The following is a 22,300-nucleotide window of genomic DNA, read 5'->3' on the forward strand; positions in this document are numbered from 1 at the left end:
GGTTTCCTGCATGGTTCCGTGTCTTTCTCCTTCTTTCTAAATCAGTCACGACCTCAGTGCTTAGCCCTCTGGTCTACTTGTTCACCGGTGACACTCGTTGGCTCAGATTCCATGTTCTTTCATGGCTTTAAGTGTAACTTCTCTCTGAATAATACCAGCTCTGGTCACCAGCTTGTCCTACTAACTGGTCATCAGTTCATCTCTCTGTTTAATGGATGCATTGTTTTCCTCTATAAACCTTCAGCTGCCTACAGAATACAAGCAAATGGTTGGTAAAACTGCTCATGTGTGAACCTGAAGGAAGGGAGTCTGATAGGTATTACCAACTTTTGGGAAGTTATTTCATGTAGAATGGGGTTCATTAGATATGTTATTTATGGCCCCAAGTGTACAAACTCCATCCTCTCCATACAGCAAGATAGATCTCATCTCTAATCAAGAAAAGCCAGCATGGGCCATCTTGGCAGGCAAGGAGCCCTGATCATCTCTCTTACTTGTGCATCAAACACTTGGGCAGACTGCTATGCTGCAAGTTCAGGCCCAGAAAGGATGATGGGAGGAGATGCATGGTTTTCAATCTTAGTTCTGCAGATTCTTCTCAAATGATTCAGGGGTGAGGGGTGTGTGCCATGGGCTTCCAGGCTCTCCACGCTCACTCCTGCCACAGCAGCTGCTATGGACCTCTTTTCATTTTTAGATGCTTTGGGGAAAGAGTTTGTTCGAAGAAAGTATACCACAATTAAAAGAAAAAGTCACAGATGATTCTTGAGCTTTCTAGTATCCCTGAGACTTGAGTCAGATTCCTTAGCTTGCCTTCATGTCCTGCCGTGATTTCCCTTTACATTATCCCAAGTTCAGGGTATTTGCAGGTGCTGCGTGCAATTCTCAAGTACCCTCTTGCTTTGTAGAAGCTGCCCCTTTAGGAGTGTGTCCCTGCACATTTTTGCACTTTTTTTTTCATGTCTTGTAGTTTCTTTCTTTTTTTTTTTTTTTTTTTTTTGCGGTATGCGGGCCTCTCACTGTTGTGGCCTCTCCCGTTGCGGAGCACAGGCTCCGCACGCGCAGGCCCAGCGGCCATGGCTCACGGGCCCAGCCGCTCCGCGGCATGTGGGATCTTCCCGGACCAGGGCACGAACCCGTGTCTCCTGCATCGGCAGGCGGATTCTCAACCACTGCGCCACCAGGGAAGCCCTGTAGTTTCTTTCTAACAGCCAGCCTGCTTGGATTCCTCCTGCTGTCTCTTCCCCTCTCTGCTCCTCTAAATCCTGGCTTTGCTAGCACTGAGGAGAGCCTTCGTTCTGCTCAAGTCTTTTTTGATCATGTAATGTAGTTGTTTCTCCATCCTTCTTATACCGTTTTCTTTGCCTGTAGATTTTATTTACAGGTAATATAACCTGTGCCTGATATTATTTACATATGTCCATGTCTTTTGAAGTAGATTATAAGATGTAGATTATAAACAGATTATAAGATGTTATTTTAAGCTCTTGGTGGACAGCCTGATTTACATACTACATTTGTATCCTGTGGTCCATCACAGTGGTCTCTGTTTACGTGGGTCTGATTTTGGCTTGAATTGTGAGTAGTAAAGATAAGAATAAAACACTGGTTATTCTCCATTGTCCAAACAGAAAAAAATTACAATAGCACTCCTTCTCGTACATGGTTGCGGATTTTATTTTTCTCAAAGAAACATAGATGCATGTGTTTTTAGGCAGACATGTATAAAATGATTGCCCACAGTTTCCCCTCAGCTGTCCTATTTCTGTAATATATTTAAGATATAATTCAATACATATAAATTTGATTTACCCATAAAGCTCACTCATTTTTAAAGCTCAATACATAAAGTACATTGAAGTTTTTGTGCTTGACCTAGGAGTTTAACTCATTCTGTACATAACACTAGTAGGAGTAGTAGTAATAATAATAGCATGTACCATCTAATCAGTAATCAGCACATATTATGTGCCAGGCAGTGTGTTAAGTGCCCTGCACAGAGTATTTCATCCCCTTCCTACAGCCCAGCAAGGCAGGCTTTATACTTCCCAGTTCATAATTGTTCAGAGGCTCAGTGAGTTGCCTGAGATCACACAGTTAGGCAGCTCCTGATTTGAGTCTAGCACTGGGTGACACTAAAACCCAGATAGTTTCTACTAAATCATAAATCTGGGGCTTCCCTGGTGGCGCAGTGGTTGAGAATCCACCTGCCAATGCAGGAGAAGATCCCACATGCCGCGGAGTGGCTGGGCCTGTGAGCCGTGACCGCTGAGCCTGCGCGTCTGGAGCCTGTGCTCCACAACGGGAGAGGCCACAACAGTGAAAAATCATAAATCTGTTCAGTAGTTCTTTTTTTATTTCATTTCAGCTTTATTGAGGTATAATTGACATATGGTGAGAACAATTGAGTTTTACTCTCTTAACAAATTTAAAATCATACAATATAGTATTAGCAACTACAGTCACCACGTTTTACATTAGATCCTCAGGCCTTGTTCATCTTATAGCTGAAAGTTTGTATCCTTTGACCAGCCTTTCCATATTTCCCCTACCTTCCAGCCTCTGGCAACTACTTTTCTACTTTCTGTTCCTATGAGTTTGATTTTTGTTTTGTAAATTCTACATATAAGTGATACTAGATGGTATTTGTCTTTCTTTGTCTGGCTTATTTCATGTGTTTGGTAGTTCTCTTTGAGTCTTTCCATCTCTTAGGGCTCAGTTTAATGGTGGTTTGAAGAGATGCCTATGCCACTGCCAGCTTGCCTGCTGCATCCACTGACAATGCGACTTCCCAGGGACAAGTTGTATTATGAAAGCCAAGGTTGTATTACCTTAAAAGTTAGGGAAAATATAGCGAGTGGTCTGGGTTATTACAGAAGGAGCCCACCTGAAGTGAGACAGAGCCTTGAAAGGCAGGTTTCTTTGGGGCTGGACACTGGGCGAGGCAGGCTGGCCTGGTGCTTATGGGCATGGCCTTTGGGTGGACTTATTTGGACTCAAAATCTGGGCTGCCACTAAGTGCTTTGTGACTGGGGACAAGCCTCCTGCTTTGTAAGGAAGAATTGTCAATATTTATACATCCTTCCTGGCATTGTGGGGATTCGGTGAGGTAATCACTCAGTGCCCTGCTTAATAATAGAAACCATTAGGAGCCAATTATGATTTTTTTAAGTCATACATAGAATAGAACAAGTTTCTTATGTTTCAAGCAAGACTGGAACCAATAATACAAACTTTTCCTTAAATGCATTAAAGTTAGCTCTTCAGCCTGAAAACCCATAATTCCCAAGACATTTAAGTATTGAGAGCCTGGTGAACTAAAATGACAGTTGAGCTCCAAATAAAGAGTCTTGAATTCAGATGCAGTCACACAGAATATACAATTTGAGTGTATTTAATACCACTGAACACTATGTTTAAAAATAGTTAAGATTGTAGTTTTAATGTTATGTATATTTTACCACAATAATAGTAATAAAAAATCCCATAGAATCAAGAAAATGAGACTGAATTTCTGGAAAGTGAAGCTCCAACCTTGCCCTGCAGAAATGAAAAGTCATGTAATTTTTCTGGACTGTTCTTTCCTAAGTGGTTAGATTACATCAGGATTTCTCAACTTCAGCACTATTGACATTTTGGACTGCATAATTCTGAGTTTTGAGGGCTGTCCTGTGCATTGTAGGAATTTAGCAGTATCCTGGCCTTTACTCACTAGTTGCCAGTAGCATTCCCTTCCCCAGTTGTGACAACCAAAAATGTCTCCAGACATTGCCAGTGTCCCCAGGGTGGGGGACAAATTTCCCCTTGTTAAAGATGGACTAAATCAGTGGCGCCCCAGCTTGGTTCTGCATCTGAATTGCTTATGAAGCATATTGAACACACAGAGAGGATTATTTGTAGGTGTGGTTCAAGGCCTGGGAATTCCTGTTTTTTTCAAGCTCCGTGGCGATACTGATGCTCTTGGACCCAGATTTAGAAATTACTGTCTCTGCACCCCACTACATTTTTAGCTGTATCTGCTTGTGATACCTCTGGCTCCCACAGTAACGTTTAGGGAGTACCTCAAAGGCTTCCATCAGTAAAATGGTCCTAATGGTTCTTCATCTTTAATTACTCTACAGAGAGTATGAACATAACACCTTCAAGAGCTTCTTCTGTTCCACTTAAGAAAGCCTCGGTGATGTTGCACTGCTACTTTCTGTGCTGTCATAATCAGGTAGAATGATATTGGGACAGGAATAGTCATTGCTCATCTGATTTTTGCAACTGTTGGATTTGGTATTGTAACAACTATTTCTTTTTAAAAAATTTATTTATTTTATTTTTGGCTGCTTTGGGTCTTTCCTGCTGCACGCAGGCTTTCTCTAGTTGTGGCGAGCGGGGGCTACTCTTTGTTGTGGTGTGTGGGCTTCTCACTGCGGTGGCTTCTCTTGTTACGGAGCACGGGCTCTAGGTTCACAGGCTTCAGTAGCTGTGGCTCGCGGGCTCAGTAGTTGTGGCGCACGGGCTTAGTTGCTCCACCGCATGTGGGATCTTCCCGGACCAGGGCTCGAACCTGTGCCCCCTGCATTGGCAGGAGGATTCTTAACCACTGCGCCACCAGGGAAGCCCCTGTAACAACTATTTCTTAAACTTCCTTTACTATAAAGTGACCGAAATACTTCCCTTTCTGGTTTTAGCTCTGTCCCTTTGTATGTGAGAGTGTATGTAACTTCATAAAATCTTAGTTTGCCATGCTTTGGAAGAGAAAGACAGAAAACATATGTCTCCCCTCAGCTGAGCACCCAGTTTAATTGCACAGGAATGAACTCTAGTGATCTGCTTTTTCTTCTGAAAATGAACTACAGATTTCAGTTTGCTTTCTGGGTAGGAAGGGGTAATAGTCTCCTGCATTCTATTTCCCTTCCCCAACTCTGTCACTAAGAGCACATTGGGTAACTCAGGACAGAGCCTTTTATCAACCGTGTTTTCTTGAGATTTTGGTGACTAAGACATCTCACATTTCTAGAACCTTTTGTGTATGTTACACTTTGTACTTCATTTTCCTGTTAGGTCAACTGGCAGATTGTGGCGGGGTATATAAATATGTAGATTTCAGCATTAAACAGGACTCTGGGTTCCCAGAAAAAGGTGTTTTGTTCTACAGAAAGGCAGCTTGTACTTTGTCTCTAGGGGTATATAGACCTGTGCAGTGTGCCCAGAACTGCGAGGGAATGAGAGCAGCCTCAGGGAAAGAAAATATGTGCTCTTCTAGGTTGTTTTTTCTAGAATTAACATCAGATGTACTTGCGGGTCCTCTAACTAAGTCAGCGGTACCAGCGTGGCACTGGACAGCCTCCCCTGCAGCTCCCAGAGTCTCTCAAGTAGCACGTCCTGTGAGGGTTACCTCCTAAATGATTCTTGATTCTGTCCACCTTTTCTCCATCCTCGCTGCCACTGCTCTCGCTTGTCTCCACGTACCTCCTCAGCTGGCCTCCCGGTCACCACTCTTACTTCCCCTCTGATGCGTTCTCCCAGGCATTCTTCAGTGACTTTCCCGCTGCACTTAGAATAAATTCCAGACGTCCTTGCTGTGGCTATTAGGACCCTGCTATCCTCAGCTCTTGCCTACATCACCAGCGTTGCTTAGAGTCAATGTGGCTTCCCCCAAATTCCTCTGTCTTGGTTCTCATTATAATTGACTTTTTTCCTTTCATGAATGCATAGTTCTCAGAGCCTTTACAAATGTGATTTTTCTCTTAACTGGAAATTACCGCCCCTTCATTTCTCTGCTTATCTAACTCCTGTTCACTCTTCATCCCAGGTGAAGAGTAAGCTGCTTAAGTCTTCAGATTTCTTACATCAGACGAAGGCCCTTGTTATATGCACTTCTAAGATCGTATATGCCTCCACTTATTCATGGTGTGATGTTCTGCACGGGCCAAGTGTGTTCCCAATGCTTAGGACAGGGCCTGATATGTGGTAAAATCATAATAATGTGAGCAAAGGAAATAGGTGATATTCATACTTTTTCTGTCCTATGATACAATTAAATATAATTATGAAAGGAGTGGCCCTGGTGAGAAGAACATCCCTTCCCTTGTTCCCACCATGCATTCTAAATGTATTATTATATCTTATGAATTGATTTTATGAAGATCTATTTTTGTCCTTCCATCAAAGTCATCCATAATCAAAAGACAACCAAATGACTTTGAGATAAGCTGTATCAATTTTCAAAATGATTATAGATGGATCATTACCCTGGGACAAGTTTGTGGTGATCTATTTGCATTCATCAGCCTCGTCACCATAAGATGCTCATAATTTCTGCTGTCACTTCATTCTTGACCTCCTGACCCGTATAAACAACTACCTATCTGCTTACTTGTCATGCGCATCTGGATGTCCCTTGCACCTCAAACTCAACATATTCAAAACAGTCCTCATTGTTCCTTCCAACCCCAAGCCTGTGCAGTTTTGCTTTTCTTCACGTTTTCCTTTTCTCAGTGACATATGAACATACACCCAGTTTACTGAAGCTGAAATTACATGTCTTCCTAGACTCTTCTCTTTCCCTCAGCTTTTCTTTCCAATCAGTTACCTCAGAAAACTTACCTGCATCTGGCCCCTCTTTGTCACACCTGCTGCTGCTGTTGTAGGTGGCCCTATTCCCTCTGGTCAGTGTGGAGGAACATAGAGATCAAGGGAGGACTTAAAAAATAAGTGTGTCATAGATCCTCAAAGGAAGAACTTTAGAAGAGAGAGACTAGTATCTACACAAACAGGAAATTATGCACATGAAGTAGGTAGACATAAATTGAGAATAGAGGAATATGAGAAAGAAACAATTAAAAATCTCAGAAATAAAAAATATACATATAGTAAGTAAAATGTAAAAAAAAAACCCAAAACCCTACAACAGGAAAAAAACAATAAAACATATAGAGTTACTCTACAGTGGATTTGGCTATAGAGAGAACCAGTAACTTGGAAGATGAAAATAAGGAATACATCCAGAATATATTCCAAAAGATAAGGAATGAAAAATATATATGAATGTGAAGTTGTGTTGAAAGGACATGTGAAGAAGTTCCATCCTATGTTTAATTGACAATCCTATTAATGAAGAACAAGAACGGAAGGCATGGTGGAGAGGTGATATTTGAGGGGATCCTGGCTAATATCTTATGTCTCTGGAAGTGAAAGAAGTTCCAAAGGGGCTCTGGATTTGGCTGGTTGGATGGATAGAGGCTCTGCTGTGAGGAGTTGTACGGACTTAATACTCTGTCTAAGAGTCATGAAAAAAGGGAAGGTTTCTAAGCAGGGGAGTGACATGGTATGATTTGTACTTTTGGAAGGTCAAAATTTGAGAATTGTTTTGTGAAGGTAAAATGAAATAAGAGAGACTAAATAAGTTAGACAGCTCTTGCAGTAGCCCAGGTGAGAAATGGTTATTATGTCATGGCCTAGGATAGTGACAGAGGAGACAAAAAGAACTCAGATGTATGTCTCATCGAGACATATGAGAAGATTAAATTGACAGGAAATTGGTGATTGGGAGGTAAGCGAAAGCAAAATGTTAAGGGTGATAATGAGATTTCTTGTGAACAACTGGGCAAATGTTGGTGACAGCTACCAAGATAGAAAACACTAGTGGAGGAATATTCAGGTGGAGTCACATTCTTCATGGAACACTTACAAATGGGTACAGGAAAATATGGCAGCTTATCCATATGGTTGGACTTCCTTTCAGATTTCCTTTGTGTTTTGATACACTGGGCAACTTGTCTCTTGACCTCCAGTGTAATCACCTATCATTAGAAAAGGCACATTTGATTGTGTCACTTTCCTGCTTAAAAACCTATGATGAGTCCAAATTGTCAAGAGTTAGTCATTTTTGGCCTCCAGCTTGCCTTTCTAGCCACTTTCTCTCATTCACGCATATGACATTGTCAGCTCCTCCATGTGCAACATGAACATCCACTTACTGTGCCTTTATGGGTGTCCTAAGTAATCCAAATAGCAACTATTTTTAATTGCTTCTCTGTACCCATGGGCAGAGTAAAGAAGTTTAGAGAGTAACCTCTGAGGTTGACTTGGCAGGACTGAAGAAGAACAAACATGAAGGAGAGGGAAGACGTAACATTGATCGCAAGGTTATTTTCCGGCAGACTAGAAAAGGATGACTAAAAGTTGAAAAGTGAAAAGAATTTTGGAGCAAGATTTGAATTTGAGGTTATGGAAGGATACACGCTCCAGTTAAAATGGCCTGAGACCGAAGGGGGCTATGGAGAAGTCAGGGCTGGAGGTGTTGATTTGAGCATCAAAAGTGAGAAGAAAGCTGGAGCAGAGAGTTCTTCCCCAGGATATCAGAAGTTGCAGTGTTGACTTGGGAGTTCATCATAATTTATGTGGATAGTCCATGAAGCAGGATCATCTACTATTCTCATGGTAGTGCTACAACATTGAGCCTTAAGTAACAGTTTTCAAAAGCTCATTATGTGCCAGGAATTAAGAGGCCCAGAATTTCATTGCCTTCCCCTCAGGTGTTAGCTCTGGGCCCTTGGGCTTGTTGTTGATGGTTGCTAGTACTCCAGATTTGGGACAGAGTTAAAGAGCAAGGGTTCTGGATTTATAAAGGTCTGGGTTCAAATTCTGGCTTTGCCCCATATGCTGTGAGGCTTTGAGCAAGCTACTTAACGTCTCCAGTTCCTCATACAGTTTTCTCATTTGTAATGTAGACTTAGTAACATCATCTTGTAGGGGATATATGGTTGTCACTCAATAAATAGTAGCTACTGCTATTATCATTATTATCAGAAGGGCTAGCCAAGTGGTGATAGATCATGAAAGTCTGGGTTGATGATATGTCAAAGGTAAGGGAGTTTTAGAAAGTGCATGAGGTTGTGGCCATTGTTTGGATATTCCAGACCCTTCCAGAAGAGCCTGTTTTATTGTTCTTTAAGGCTGTGGTTTAGCCTCAGGTTGCTGTGGTGACATTCATGGGACATATATTTGAGACCTGGAAGCTCACTTCCTCCACTACTTGCTGGCAGATATCTCAGCACTCCATTAGCACTCTAGAAAGAAGGATGAATAGGCATTAGTGCATCCACTCACAAACAAAGTAAAGCAACTACATGGCAAAGTGAGACAAGTAGTAAAAGGGGACAAAAAGCCCTAAATTTAAAAAGTAAACTCACTTCTTAATACTCCCTTTGCCACTAGTTCCTCTTAGTATTCTTTGACAGCTGTCTTACACCCAATCTCAGTTTCTTCGAAGTTGATAAACCTTCATAATCCTGTGTTTAAGTTGAACTTGAACTCTACTTTGCCTTCAGAGCTTATCTGGCTTTTTCATATCTATCCACCTCGTCTGATATCACCCTGTGTATCAGAGTCAGCAGTCATTTCTGTTTATCCTACCGAACCTGTCTGACTTTTTTACTTTCATACCATGCACATAAATACGATTGACCTTCCACATATGAACTTGACACAAATAAGACTATTTCACAGGAGTGAAGACAGGCAAACCTTAAGACCTGAACTGAGTCACAGTGTGAATCACTCATTTCCACATAAAAAGGACACTTGACTCAAGTTGTGGTGGAATGAAATGGCCTGCCAGCCAGGCCTGAGTCATCTGGGAGTACTTCTTGGAAAAGACGGATATTAAGGAAGGTAGAGAGGGATATAGGAATTGGGAAATTTGTTGTTTTTGCTGCCTGAGATATTGAAATTTGGAAAAAGATTTTATATCCGTAGCAACATTGATATTAGGACAATGTAAAATAGTCAAGGACAAGGAAGGAGACTCAGAATAGATAACTGATATGAGTAGGGCTTTATTTTTGCATTGTTCATCTCTACATTTCTGTCCTTTTCTAAAATTGCAGTTTCCCTTCCAACTGAAGGGGAACACAGTTTCTACTGAGTAGAAGTATATCACAATTCCTAAAAGAGAAGGAGGTGTTTCTATTCCTCTTTAACCCACTAATACGTGAGAGTACTAATTATTTTTTGTCTTTGCTCACTTACATAGTCCAGTGATGTTTATGATGCAAAGACTGTACTTTGTCTCGCTGAATCTAATATTTAATTAGTTTCATGAAGCTTGAAACAAATCATTTTTAGTAAACCACTTAGACACAAATCATTTGTCAAGAAAAAGGTGGCATAGCCTGTCATCTTTCAATTTTTAAAATTAATGTGGTACATAGTTTTACTACTTTGGAGATGTAGTTGTGAGCTTCCCCCTTTGTCATTTCTGACAGTCCCTGAAGTCTTGTGTCAGTGATTCACATTGGAACTGTTGTCAAAATACTTGCTTTCCAAGAACCAGCTAAATTTGCCTCAGGAAAGTGTGGTTTTTGTCGTTAACTTTCAGATTATTTAGGCAGCTGTTAAGAAAGCAGAATATGCATACACACCTCTCGGGACATATTGGATTCCTCCATACTAAAGTTATATGGCTCAGAAGCATGGAGAGTAGTCACCGGGTTCAATGGAGGAGGAATAACGCTGTTGTAAAATGACTGGTGTCATTGACACAGTGTCAGGAGGCACCTCTGGGAACCAGAAGGGTTATTGCACATGAAATTTTCTCCAAGTCACATTCTAGGCTAAGTCGTAGTAACCACGCATATCCCTTCTCAGAGGTGTCCTGACATTTAGAAGCTGGGTTTCTTTTCTTTCTGGGCCAACATTACTCATAACTGCTGTGCAGAATATGTTCAATGAATTTCCATCTATAAAAGCAAAGTAAAATCCCAAGTGCTGTCTAACTGTCAAAATAAAGCAGCTGTCACATTCTTTTAAAGCACTAGAGAAAGGCTTTTTAATAGTCTCGGACCAAAAACTTTAAGTCTTTGTGGAAAATGGTTTTGCAATTACAGGGCTGTATGACGGTGGCACCACGCAAGGGCAGCTGCATGGTGGTGATGAGGGATTGCTCCTGTCTTCCTCTTGCTGTCTGTCTTCCATCTATAGCTCCTGCCTGAGCTTCAGAGGCAGTGGGAAGAGACCAGAAGAAAGGGAAAGAAGCTGAAAGTCTGAAAAAAGAAGTGTTCTTGATCAAAAAATGTTCATTAATTGCACCCTTGTGGCCTAGCAGCCATTCGCTTGGGAGGTGACAGAGGTGTCTCGGAGGCAGTCTCTGCCTCCTAACGAGTATAATCTAGTTAGCAGAAGAAAGGAAAATGAGTTGAAGAATAAAGAACAGGATGAGATGAGTGCCAAAGGCAGCACTGGGAGTTGGAGTCACTTGAGGAAGAAGGAAGAATTGGATACTCGTTCACTCATGTATTTAATTTCTTTAACCAACTTTTTAAAAAAGTACCTGCAAAGCATCCAAGCAGGATTTAAGAGATGAAAGAACCTATTCATAGGTAACATTTATCCGATGCCTTGCTATGTACCAGGTGCAATTTCAAGGGTTTTACGTACATCCTCTCAGTTAATCTTCGCTACCCTACAATGTGCAAGATGCTGCTTTTATTTTCAGAAAAGAAAATGGAAACATTGAGAGGAGAAGTAAAAAGCCTAAAGCTACAAAATTAAGGACTGCAGAAGTTGGGGTTCAACCCCAGGAAGTCATTTTCTAAAGTCATTCAAGTGCTCATAGTTGGGGGAAGGTATAGAAAAGCTAGTTGATAAAAATTCAGCATTCAAAATGCTTTTCTGGTGTCCCTTCACTTACTGTCATCTCATAAGCATTTTTCCCCTCATGTCTTTAAAAACATTTGAAATCAATAAGATTTCAGTGAAGCCAAGCTTTCTTTTTGGGATGATGCTCATTTTAGGACAGACCTGGGCCTGAGAAGTAGATGTCAGAGGTGGGAACTGCAGCCCACAATCCGTAGTTGCTGACAGGCATGTGTCACATCGGATGGGGAAGCTACCAGCCTCCATGGGCTGGTGTCAAGGCATCAGTGTGGGCAGCAGCGGACTTGAGAGCTCCGAGGTGAGCATTTGGCCTGGGTAATATCCCCAGGCTGGGTGCCCTGCCAATGGGCAGAAACAGGTGGTTGAACAGGAACTGCTCAACTCATCAAGGAGGGGACACTGATGAGGGACAGCAGCTGGGTCGTGTCCGGAGAACATGCCTCAAGGCATGTGGGACTCCACAACCTCCGAAATAAACAACTGGGGACTCCCAAGGATGTTTCTTCTTGGGGTTCTCTCATGCCTGAAAGCCACCATGAGCTTTGGGTGGGAGAGTGATCATTTTTTTTTTTTTTTAAGAGATGAAAGGGAAGCAGGGGGAGGATCTGGTTTACTGAGGAAGAAGATGAAGTGTTAATCTTGAAGGGGTGGCAGGACATCCACCAGGGGTTGTTGGGAATAGAGGACCAGACCTTAGAAGAAGGGTCACAGTGGGTGACATGGATTCAGGAATTTATGACATTGGCATTTCATTAAAGGTAGGAGAGAATTTAGAAAGGAAAGTGAAGGATCAACATCCACTTTAAGGATTAGGTAGAAATAGTATATATTCTTTTCTCTCTCTAATCCTTAAAAAAAAAAAACTATTTTTTTTCTTACCCAATTGCAGTAGGTTTAATAGTGGACCCAAAAAGTATGTCCAAGTCGTAACCCCCAGAATATGCAAAGGTGATCTTATTTGGAAAAAGGGTTTTTGCATATTTAATTGTGGATCTTGAGATGAGATCACCCTGGATTTAGGGTGGGCCCTAAATCCTCCTTATAAGAACAGGAGAGAAGACCATATGAGGACAGAGGCAGAGATGTAGATCACAAATGAATTGCTGGGGAATTTGGCCATTCTCAGGAACCTAGGTGATTTTATGAAAAATAGATAAATCTTTTTGTACAGAAAATTTGCTTTCTGGACTTACTCTTTGATAAATTAAGTTGAATAATGGAATCCTTTTGGAGAATAAGAGTAAAAATAAAAAGGGAGGAATAAATTTCCCCCAAAAAACAACAATAAAAGCTTACCCCTTGAATAGAACTGTTGGCACATGGTACCTTTCCAATCAAATTCATATGGAAATGCATACTTTGACAAATAAAAATTTTTGTGCCATCATTAAGATTTTCCCAGATTAATATAAAGAGAAGAAATACTTTCTCATGCTGCAAGATGACCTCACCGTTGCTAAAGGGAACGGGGTAGAGAGTGCACATAATCCCCAATCCCCTGCACAAGGAAATCTGGTAACTGTCTAACCCTCTGGGTTATCCTTAAAAACATTCCTGCTCTTCCCTTCTCACTGCTGAGTCTGAGAAGGCAGTTTTGGCCTTCAGAACAAAAAGCTTAAGGGATTTAGTTACGATTTTTTTAAGTTATGAAAACATGCTCAGGCAATTAAAATAATTGTGCCTCAATATTCTACATCCAAATATATTCATATCGAGTGTAGAACTTAGTTTTCCTTCCTTTAGAGTTTATGGAATCAAAGGGAGAGGAACCAGTTTTCATCCTTTTAGATCAAATTTTCTTTTCTCCTGGGCTTTTGTCTCAATGAGGTAAAAGGCCAATTATTCCGTGGGTCTACAAAAAGGATTGCACTTGTCACCCTACTCCCAAGTCATAGAGAACTGGGCAGATAGACAGAAACATCTTATGTAACCTGAACAAATGTTAACTAAAACATAGAGCCGACCTTTGGCTTAGAATTTAAGTCAAGCAAGGGGCTCACGTCAAATTGAGGGCTTTGTATAGGAAGTGAGAAAAGCACTGCTACCAGAAGAGTGTATTGGGGGTATCTCATTCAGTCCCTGTTTACAGGAGTAGTTCCTGCTTACCTGTGTGGCCTTGCTAATGGATGGAGACAGTTATACCTGTTGAATTATACTCTTCATCACCTGGCTGACTCAGTGCTCTTCCAAGCTGGGAATCACAGAGTGCTCTCTGAGAGGAGTAGTGAAAACCTTCACGTGTCTGAGCAGCTGCTTAGAGCCACCCCACAGTGGTTTACCTGGTAGGAAGTGGGATATATGCTGATTAATCCAGGCTATCCTTCGAAATGGTTTACTTTACAGTCAAGCCTTTTTTGTTTGTTTGTTTTTGAAAGGCAAGTTAGTGAATGTGTGGCTTTTCCATTTCACTGAAATGAGTCTCCTCTGTATACTGTGCAACTAGTACTGAGGGGTGGAGACGATTACAAAGATGAATTAAGGTGCCTTGTTCTCAAGGGACAAGAAGATGAGGCAGATATACTAAGTCCTTAGGATTGATATATTTAATGTGCTAAGCACAGAGGGACTGATCTCTATCTGGGGAAATCAGGGACATCTCCTTAGAGGAGGTGTCATTGTTAGAGTTGGAACAGAAAGGAGGAGATGGACATTTCAACAAATGGCATTAAGTGAAAGTATGGGGGTGGGATTTTTTTGGATGAATCATCAGCTAATCCAGAAGCATGGGGAACATGTACAACATTAGTAAAGCTTGATTGTTTAAGACCAGATTGTGGAAGGCCTTGGATGACAAGCTATGGGATTTATACTGTATAGGTGATGGTCATGGGGGATCTATGAAGGATACTGGAGCCAAAGAATGACATGAGTAAAGTTTGTGGGGAAAGCGTGATTTTGCCTAATTATAGTTAACGTGGGGTTTGGAGACAAAGAAACTGGAGATGCAAGGACTTATTTGCAAGTATCTGGCACCAAGATCCTGAGAACTCTTAATCAAAGGTGGTAGTAAGATCTGGAAAGGTTTAAGGGGAGAGAGGTTGTGGAGGAGGGAATGATGGGGCTCAGCGTCTTGTAAATATCCGTATGTCACAGAATAGAGAAGGCAAAGATAAGTTCCCTAGAAGTGTACATGGAAGAACTGCCAGAAATAGGCAAGGCAAGTGCAGGAACTAATGGAAGATAGGAATCTGAGTTTGATAGACCAGTGGAGCATTTGATTGGAAATTTATGGCAAGTAGTTAGTGCTAGTAATGATGGGCTGGTACTCAGGAAAGGCACTGGGGCTGAGGAAGCAGAATTAAGGGTGATGGAATTGGGGTATGACTTATCTGGTAGGAGTTGGAAGGAGGAGTGTCAGGAGTTTAGAAGAGTGGTTAGGAGGAGGTGAGAAGTAATGATGTGAATGTCACAGGGGAAAATGCTACATCACCTGTAACAAATCAGAGCTGGAGAGTGAAGAAATAAAGGTTAATGATGCTCTGGGCTGGTAGTGGTGTCATAATGAGACACAGAAATCATGGCTGGGATGGAGGGAGTTTGGGGGCAGGGGCATGCTATTATTGGGGTAGATTGATGGGTAGGGAATGGTGAGAGTGATGATTTTTTGTTTGTATATTTAATGAAATGCTTGAAGGAGAGTTAACATGCTATTTCTACCAAACTGTCAGAGATTTGCAAGGGTGTTTGGGATCAGGCTATAGACCTTGGGCAGTTGAAATGAATGAGGAACTGACCAATTAAGTAAAAACAGAAGAGATAGGAACAGAAATTTGGAGTTAGGAAGCTAGAGATAAAAGAGAAATAATGAAGGATCTCTTGAATTTTATTGAAGGATTATTGATTATAACTGTAGGAGACTGAAGGAAATATAGCAGCTCTGGAAAGAGTGTTTCAAAAAGAAGGTAGTAATGATATTGTCAAATAAGGTGGATGGATTAAGGGAGATGAGAATTGTGAAAAGTCATTGGAATTAGGTTTGGGCGGTGGAGCCAGCGTTTCATGGGAACAGATACAGAACGGAGGGGACAGGTGTAGGAAGTGAGCGTGGGACCAGCCCTGTCCTTACATAACATTCGTTTTAATTGGTGAGGCTGCATTATGAGTGCATTATGTTCAGTTAACTATGATTCCTTTTCCTCTGTGGTTTAAAGTTTTTCTTTAATCTTTCTCTATTAAATCTCTAAGTTTTGTTCTTTCAGAGTCTTTACTCCTTTCATATATCCAACTTCAGAATGTTCTAGATATGACAGTTCTAGAAGCCCATAGACTTCTGTCTTTTCAAATTTGATTCTGAATCTATGAATCAGACCTGAATTAAAATCCGAGAAATTCTTTAAGTTACCTAGACTAAGAATTCTAATTCTGAAAGCTGTAATTTAAATGCGTTCTCCTACATCAAGAGCAATACTTTCCTGGCCTGATCTGTCCTTTCAATGTAATTTAAGTCTGAAACCCAGCCCTGTTATTTATATTTCAGTTTTGAGGGTACAAGAAGTAAGATTAGGAATGTAGGAGACCAGTAGGTCCTCATGAAATACCGATAGCCTGGAGAGGTCTCTGGCAACTGGAAGTGCAAAATCCTCATCTTATGGGAAAAGTTTTGTTTCTAAACTCCTTTGTCCTTTGGTTGTGAGAGCACATTTGCCCCTTGTCTCACAGCCATAGCCATAAACAATGGACAAGTTCTTGCAAAGGTCTAGGAGTTGTGTAACCTGTAACCTCACTGTAGAACCCAATCTCCATTTCCAATCTTATTCTAAAGGAGACCAACTCAGAATGTCAGGAATACTTACCATCTTTCCACCCCTCAACAATTCTAGGTTTCTTTTCTGCCCACTGCTTTTAAAGTTGTAGGGGTAGGCAGACATTCTTTTGAAAACATAGTGGTGGGTTTAGTCATAGACCCTAGAGCTCCAGAGGGAGGTAGAGCATTGGAGGAACACTGAGGACTGTGTTGGAGCTTTTATCAGGGCCTAGAGGGAAAGGAAGGACTTCATAGAAAGGACTATGAAGAGTGCTCAGAACTAATGAAGAGGGCAGACCTAGCAGCATCGGGTCCAAGGGCAAGGATGCAAAGAGGAAATCAAGGTCTTCTAGTGATGTGAGAGGGTAAGGAAGTGGGGCCCTAACCCTTTTTTGAATCTTTTGCCCTTTGTTTTAATTCTCATTTAATTTAATTTACAACAGCCCTGAGGAGTAGATAGGTCCTCTGCCCATTTTATAGGTAAGTTAGTTGACCTTCAGCAAATTAAGGAAATTTTAGGTCTCACTGCAAGAGGTTGACACAGCTAGGATTTGAACTGAGTCTGCTTGATTCAGAATTCCTTCCCCCATATGACAGTGTCCCTCAGAGGGACAGGAGGAGAACATGTTTAGATGCTTTTCTATGGTTGTATCTGAAAATCCAGGGCCATGTGTTGTATTTCTTTGATTTCTCTTCCCCGTTTGTTTCTTGTCTGTGATGTGTTCCTTTGGTTGACACACTACTGCCCATCCCAGGAGATAGCCAGGGTCTGTTTGCATCCAAAACAGAGAGTTTCGACATCTCTGGGCAAGCTGTATGTGTCTCTTCACTACGTTCTTTTAATCTGGAGGCAGGCGGAGCACAGCTGTGGCTGTTAGGCCAAGAGCACAGCTGTAGTCAGCCGCCATTTGACACCATGGCACATGGTGTCATGGTCCCATTACTCGAGTGTGTCCTGCTCAAGCTGCTGCATGATTGACATTTGCATGGGCCACAGTTGGGGGAAGAATTCTATGTACTTTGTAGGAACAATGTCACCATGCTTCCTATTCCATTTGCCTCATGTTCTCATAAAAATATCCCACATCCAAGCTTGTTTGCATAAAATGAAGCTGCTGGTTGCCCGATTCATGTCCTACTCTTGAGGAATTCTGGTTATCATTTGACCTTGCGGATTGTCATTGCCTGTGAGATCTTTGACAAAAGCTATGTTTCATCCTGATTTTAATGTGGCTAAGTTAAATATGATATATGTTTTTTTTTTCCAATTAGCAATGTTAAAGTGTAGAAAAAATGACCACAAGGGTGATAAATCATTAATACAGTTGGTGGTGATGGCTGGTCGATTATTACCTTGAGAAAAACAGCACACTCACTGACACAACCAAGAATAGCAAATGTAAATTCTTCTTACTTACATATCTCTTTATTAGGCCTCTTCTTCTTTTTTTAAAAATTTAAAATGGTGAAATGAAACTGACAGAAAGTATTTCCTTTTTTTCTATTTTTCAGAAAAAACCACTGTCTGCAATAATAAAGGAAGTCTGTGATGGGTAAGTGTTAATCAGGATTTATCCCGGGAGCTCCAGTCCACAAATTGAAAGGCAAATAAACTATTCTTGAGCAATCGTTAAATATTATTCACTAATTCACTATTTGACCTGCCAAAAGACACCAATAATTGCTATGTAAGATTTCCATGCCTTTTCAACCAAAAAAATTATCACTGTTTCTCAAGGAATAGAAAGTGTAGAATGGCTGATATGTGGACACTGGAATTGATATTATTTATTTTGAAAAGTTGTGGTTCATTCATCCTGCCAACTGGGGAGCAGTGTAAGTTCCTGAGGTTAAGTACATACTTCATCTGGTATAAAATGAGAGGGCCACTCAGGTCCCCATAGAAGATAAAATAATTTAAAAGACAGGTCAGGGCTTCCCTGGTGGCGCAGTAAGTTGAGTGTCCGCCTGCCGATGCAGGGGATGCGGGTTCGTGCCCCGGTCTGGGAAGATCCCACATGCCGCGGAGCGGCTGGGCCCGTGAGCCATGGCCGCTGAGCCTGCGCGTCCGGAGCCTGTGCTCCGCAACGGGAGAGGCCACAACAGTGAGAGGCCCGCGTACCGCCAAAAAAAAAAAAAAAGGTCAATGGGTGGTTGTGCTGCCGTGTGGAACTCCACAATGATAGTGAACTTTCCTGCTTCTCTGGGGTTGCTCTAACAATCCAAAGGAAAAGCACATTCATATAGAAGTTGCATGAGGTTTTTTATTTTTAAAGCAGAAGTGTTAATAGAGTATTACCTGGAATTTATTTAAGACTTGGGATCCTTAATTGGAATGTTCCCAGCTACAGCATGCATACCGATTGGGGACTGTAGACAACAGAGACAATTGAAATGTAACAATTATCAGAAATTTAAATTGCACTCATTTCCTTTGTTTTCCTCTCTCTGCTCCACTCAGTCCTTCATAATAGGGAGGAATGGAACTTTGTATTTAAATACCCTTCCCTTAAAGCCATGAAGATAAAATGCGTAAAGGTGAGCCATAGGCTTGGAATAACACCTAGATGACCCACATCTGAAATGGTTGGTCTCAGGGTCAGGAAAGGGCGGCTAATGCCATTTTGTTTTAGGAACTGCACTGTGGGTATCTTGGGTACTGGCTCAATTCCAATCATAGGGTGTTTATTTCATCTAACTCTATCAAACTATAAACAAGAAAATGACCCATTTTTGTTTTTCTGATCAGTTTATGCTTGTATTTTTCAGGTGGTCCCTTGCCAACCATGAATACTTTGCACTGCAGCATGCTGATAGTTCAAACTTCTATATCACAGAAAAGGTAGGTCAACCGCATTATTTAATCTGGGACACTTATATTTAATCTGGGACACTTAAATTTAAAGGAAATTAAAACATAACTGATGTTTCCTCTACTCAGGACTAAACATGCCGGTCTAAATTTTGCATCTCTACCATCCACAAAAATAGAGTCTGCAAAATCAAACAACTGCTACTTTAGTATTAACAAGGGGATATTTAGCCCATTCAAGAGTGAAGACCAAATATGTTTCTGCCTCCTGTTTTAGCAACAGCATTTGCCTTCTAACTGTGAATTTACTAATTATCTCTCTTTCTTATTGCTTAGTTCAAGCATTTATTTGATACTTAATGACTTAGTCTAGCTTTCCTTTCTCAGACTTTTTTTTTTTTTCAGAATAACCTCTAAGCCCTGCTTAAAGTTATTGAAAGAATGGCAGGAAACCATTTCGAAGGTGACATTGTGTAGGCACTGAGTGTTCTGTGGTTCTTGGGAACGCTGCTTTCTTCTTGGGTGATTTTAACTCTTTAGGAAGCTTGGAGGAGAAGGAGGGAATTGTGAAGACTACAGTGGCTCTGGCAGCACGTACAATTGATGTCTTAGAGATCCCTGATAAGAGAAAGGAAAACAAACATTTATTCAGCACCTACTATGTGCCAGGAACTGGGCCAAGGACATTACCTCTGTTGATTTTGTCCTCAAGACTAACCTGTGATGGAAACCACAGTGCCTTTGGTTAACAGATAAGAAACTGAATCATAGAAGTCAGATGGCTTGGCCAATGTCTCAGGGGTAATAAACCACAGAAAAAAGTGCTTTATTCTTCCCAGATGGTCCCTGGAATTTTCATAACTGATCATGTTTTCTTCTGCACACTGATTGCCAGAAAGCTGAGTTAACAAGTGGACTAGATTTCCTGGCCTGTGTTGTATTTATTCCTTTTACTTGTTGCTTTGATTCATTCCACAGTTTTCTGTCTTTACTTCCCCCTTGCTTCCTTTTTCTTCAGATTTTTCATTCCTTTTATATTTCTATAATCTGCATGCTATTCTTGGTGAGATAAAGAGGATATAAATAAATAAAAGTTAAATGTTAGCAGTTGAATGTATTGTTGTTGATACCCTTATACAGAAGACTGTCTCATTTTACCTTGGTTTACCTTTTAAAGGTAACTAAAATATTGTGACTTTTGGGGTAGGATTGGAAAATATTGGATGGCTGTCTACTATTTAGGATATAATTTGAAAAAGTTTAAAAATTATTAAGTGATAAAATTATAGGACAGCAGAAGTTATAATGGTGTTTTTCAAACATCACCATTTAATGGGTAGTGAAATCAATTTAGTTGGTGTTCATAGCATTAAAAATTGGAATATAATAGAGTAGAATAGGTCACAGTACATCACCTGTGTTGTTTCTGAAAAACTTATGTCACACAGACACCTGTGTATAATACTAGTATATTGTGCTAGTTTTTTACCCTAGGCTGTTCCCCCAGAGCCATTGAGTCACAGTTAGCTCTGCCTTTAATTAACTGTATTGGCTTGTGTCCCATGGTGGCTGACCTGTCTTCTGTCATCATTCTCAGGAGACCTCAATGTATTGGTGATTACTAAGGATGGAATTCTCAGACTAGAGAACATAAGCATCACAGGGAGAATCATTTAAAAATGTAGATTTTTCAGATCGCAACCCCAGAGACTCAGAATAAGCAAGCCTTGGATATGGCCTAGGATTTTGCAGTTTAAGAGCCCTCTGTGGAATTCTGATGCAGATACCCAGGGACCACTTGGAGGAACACTGCTCTGGGGCCACTTTTCTGAAGAGATGGGACCCGAGTGTCCCAGGCACTGTGCACTATGAACAGAGGTCAAGTGCTAAGTTTCATTTAGGAGGGTGTTTGTGGGCGGCCACTTCTTAGAATAATTTAAAAATTCATTTACTCTAATTAACATTAATATCTAATTTTCTGATATTAACATTAATATCAGAAAACTCAAACTACTCAGAACAATGGGAAAATTATTATTTTATTGGGCATCCTAGTTATTTTCTGAGACATCTTGTTTGGCCTGAGGGAATCCTTAATGTTGAATTTAAAGGGACTGCCACCTAAATCTGTCATCAATCTGTCTGTCTCTCTTCATTGGCCAGTAGTGAGGATACTTCCTTTACTAAAAGTTTAGGGAATGAGAAGGCTCATTTTCCCAATTGCAGCTCTTTGTTTGTAAGTAAAATGTCATCACTGTTCCTCCTACAACTGTCACTGAGCACAGTGTATGCATGTGACCCAGAACATGACACACAAAGGGCAGGAGATGGACCTTGAATCCTGGGTTCACAGGGGCAAACGTGGGCCGCCTTCAGTCTGCGGTTAGGTCCATCTAGTTCTTTGCAAGTATTCTTAAAAATAGAGCCCATTCCCCCCCCCCCTTTTTTTTAAGTAATGTATTTAGCATCATCTTGGTTACTTACAGCCCAGTGAGTTGTTAGGTGATGTTTGTGTTACCATGGTAACCGGTGACTAATTTTCGAAACTTGTGCATGTTCTTAGTTAATGACTTTCCCTTGTATGTGAGTGGTCTCCCTTCCTCTGACACAGGTAAAATATCACCTGTAATTTTAAAGAAGAAAAATTCTCCAGCCCTGGCTGGACAAGCTAACATATTCTGTAACTGATAGATGCTTGTGATTCTCTACTAAGATCCTCAGGAAGGCACCTCCCCTGCTTTTCTCATGTTATCCAAGCCCATTTTCTGAAATTGTCTTCATTTGCTTATTGGGCCATTAACTTCTGTTTTTCATCGCAGGGGAAAAAAATGTCACGTTGTTGAGCAGCGTTCAGCAGAAGCATAGCATACAAATGCCTCAGAGAAAGTTAAGATTCAGCTATTTACAAGTTCAAATTCTGCCCCAGAAACTTTCATATTTCAGGGTGATGTCTCAGAGACAGAGAGAGAAGATACAAAATAAAAAGTGAATTGTGTATTTTTCAGCTTTATGGAGGTGTAATTGACAAAATTGTGAGACATTTAAGCATATGTCATGGTCATTTGATATACATATACATTGTGAAAGGATTTTCA

General features: G+C 40.9%; 1 protein-coding gene across 9 annotated transcripts in view; it reads left to right on the top strand.

Moving 5' to 3' along the window:
* ELMO1 (engulfment and cell motility 1) overlaps positions 1–22,300 on the top strand; it is an 803,227-nt gene that overhangs the window by 326,092 nt on the left and 454,835 nt on the right. For all 9 annotated transcript variants that reach the window (XM_067042328.1, XM_067042327.1, XM_067042330.1 and 6 more), the window contains 2 exons: positions 17,906–17,946; positions 19,163–19,235. In XM_067042328.1, coding sequence (XP_066898429.1) covers positions 17,906–17,946; positions 19,163–19,235 — 114 coding nt within the window. The remainder of the gene's footprint in view (positions 1–17,905; positions 17,947–19,162; positions 19,236–22,300) is intronic.

This window comes from Kogia breviceps, chromosome 9, assembly GCF_026419965.1.
Source record: "Kogia breviceps isolate mKogBre1 chromosome 9, mKogBre1 haplotype 1, whole genome shotgun sequence".
NCBI classification, from domain to species: Eukaryota; Metazoa; Chordata; class Mammalia; order Artiodactyla; family Physeteridae; genus Kogia; species Kogia breviceps.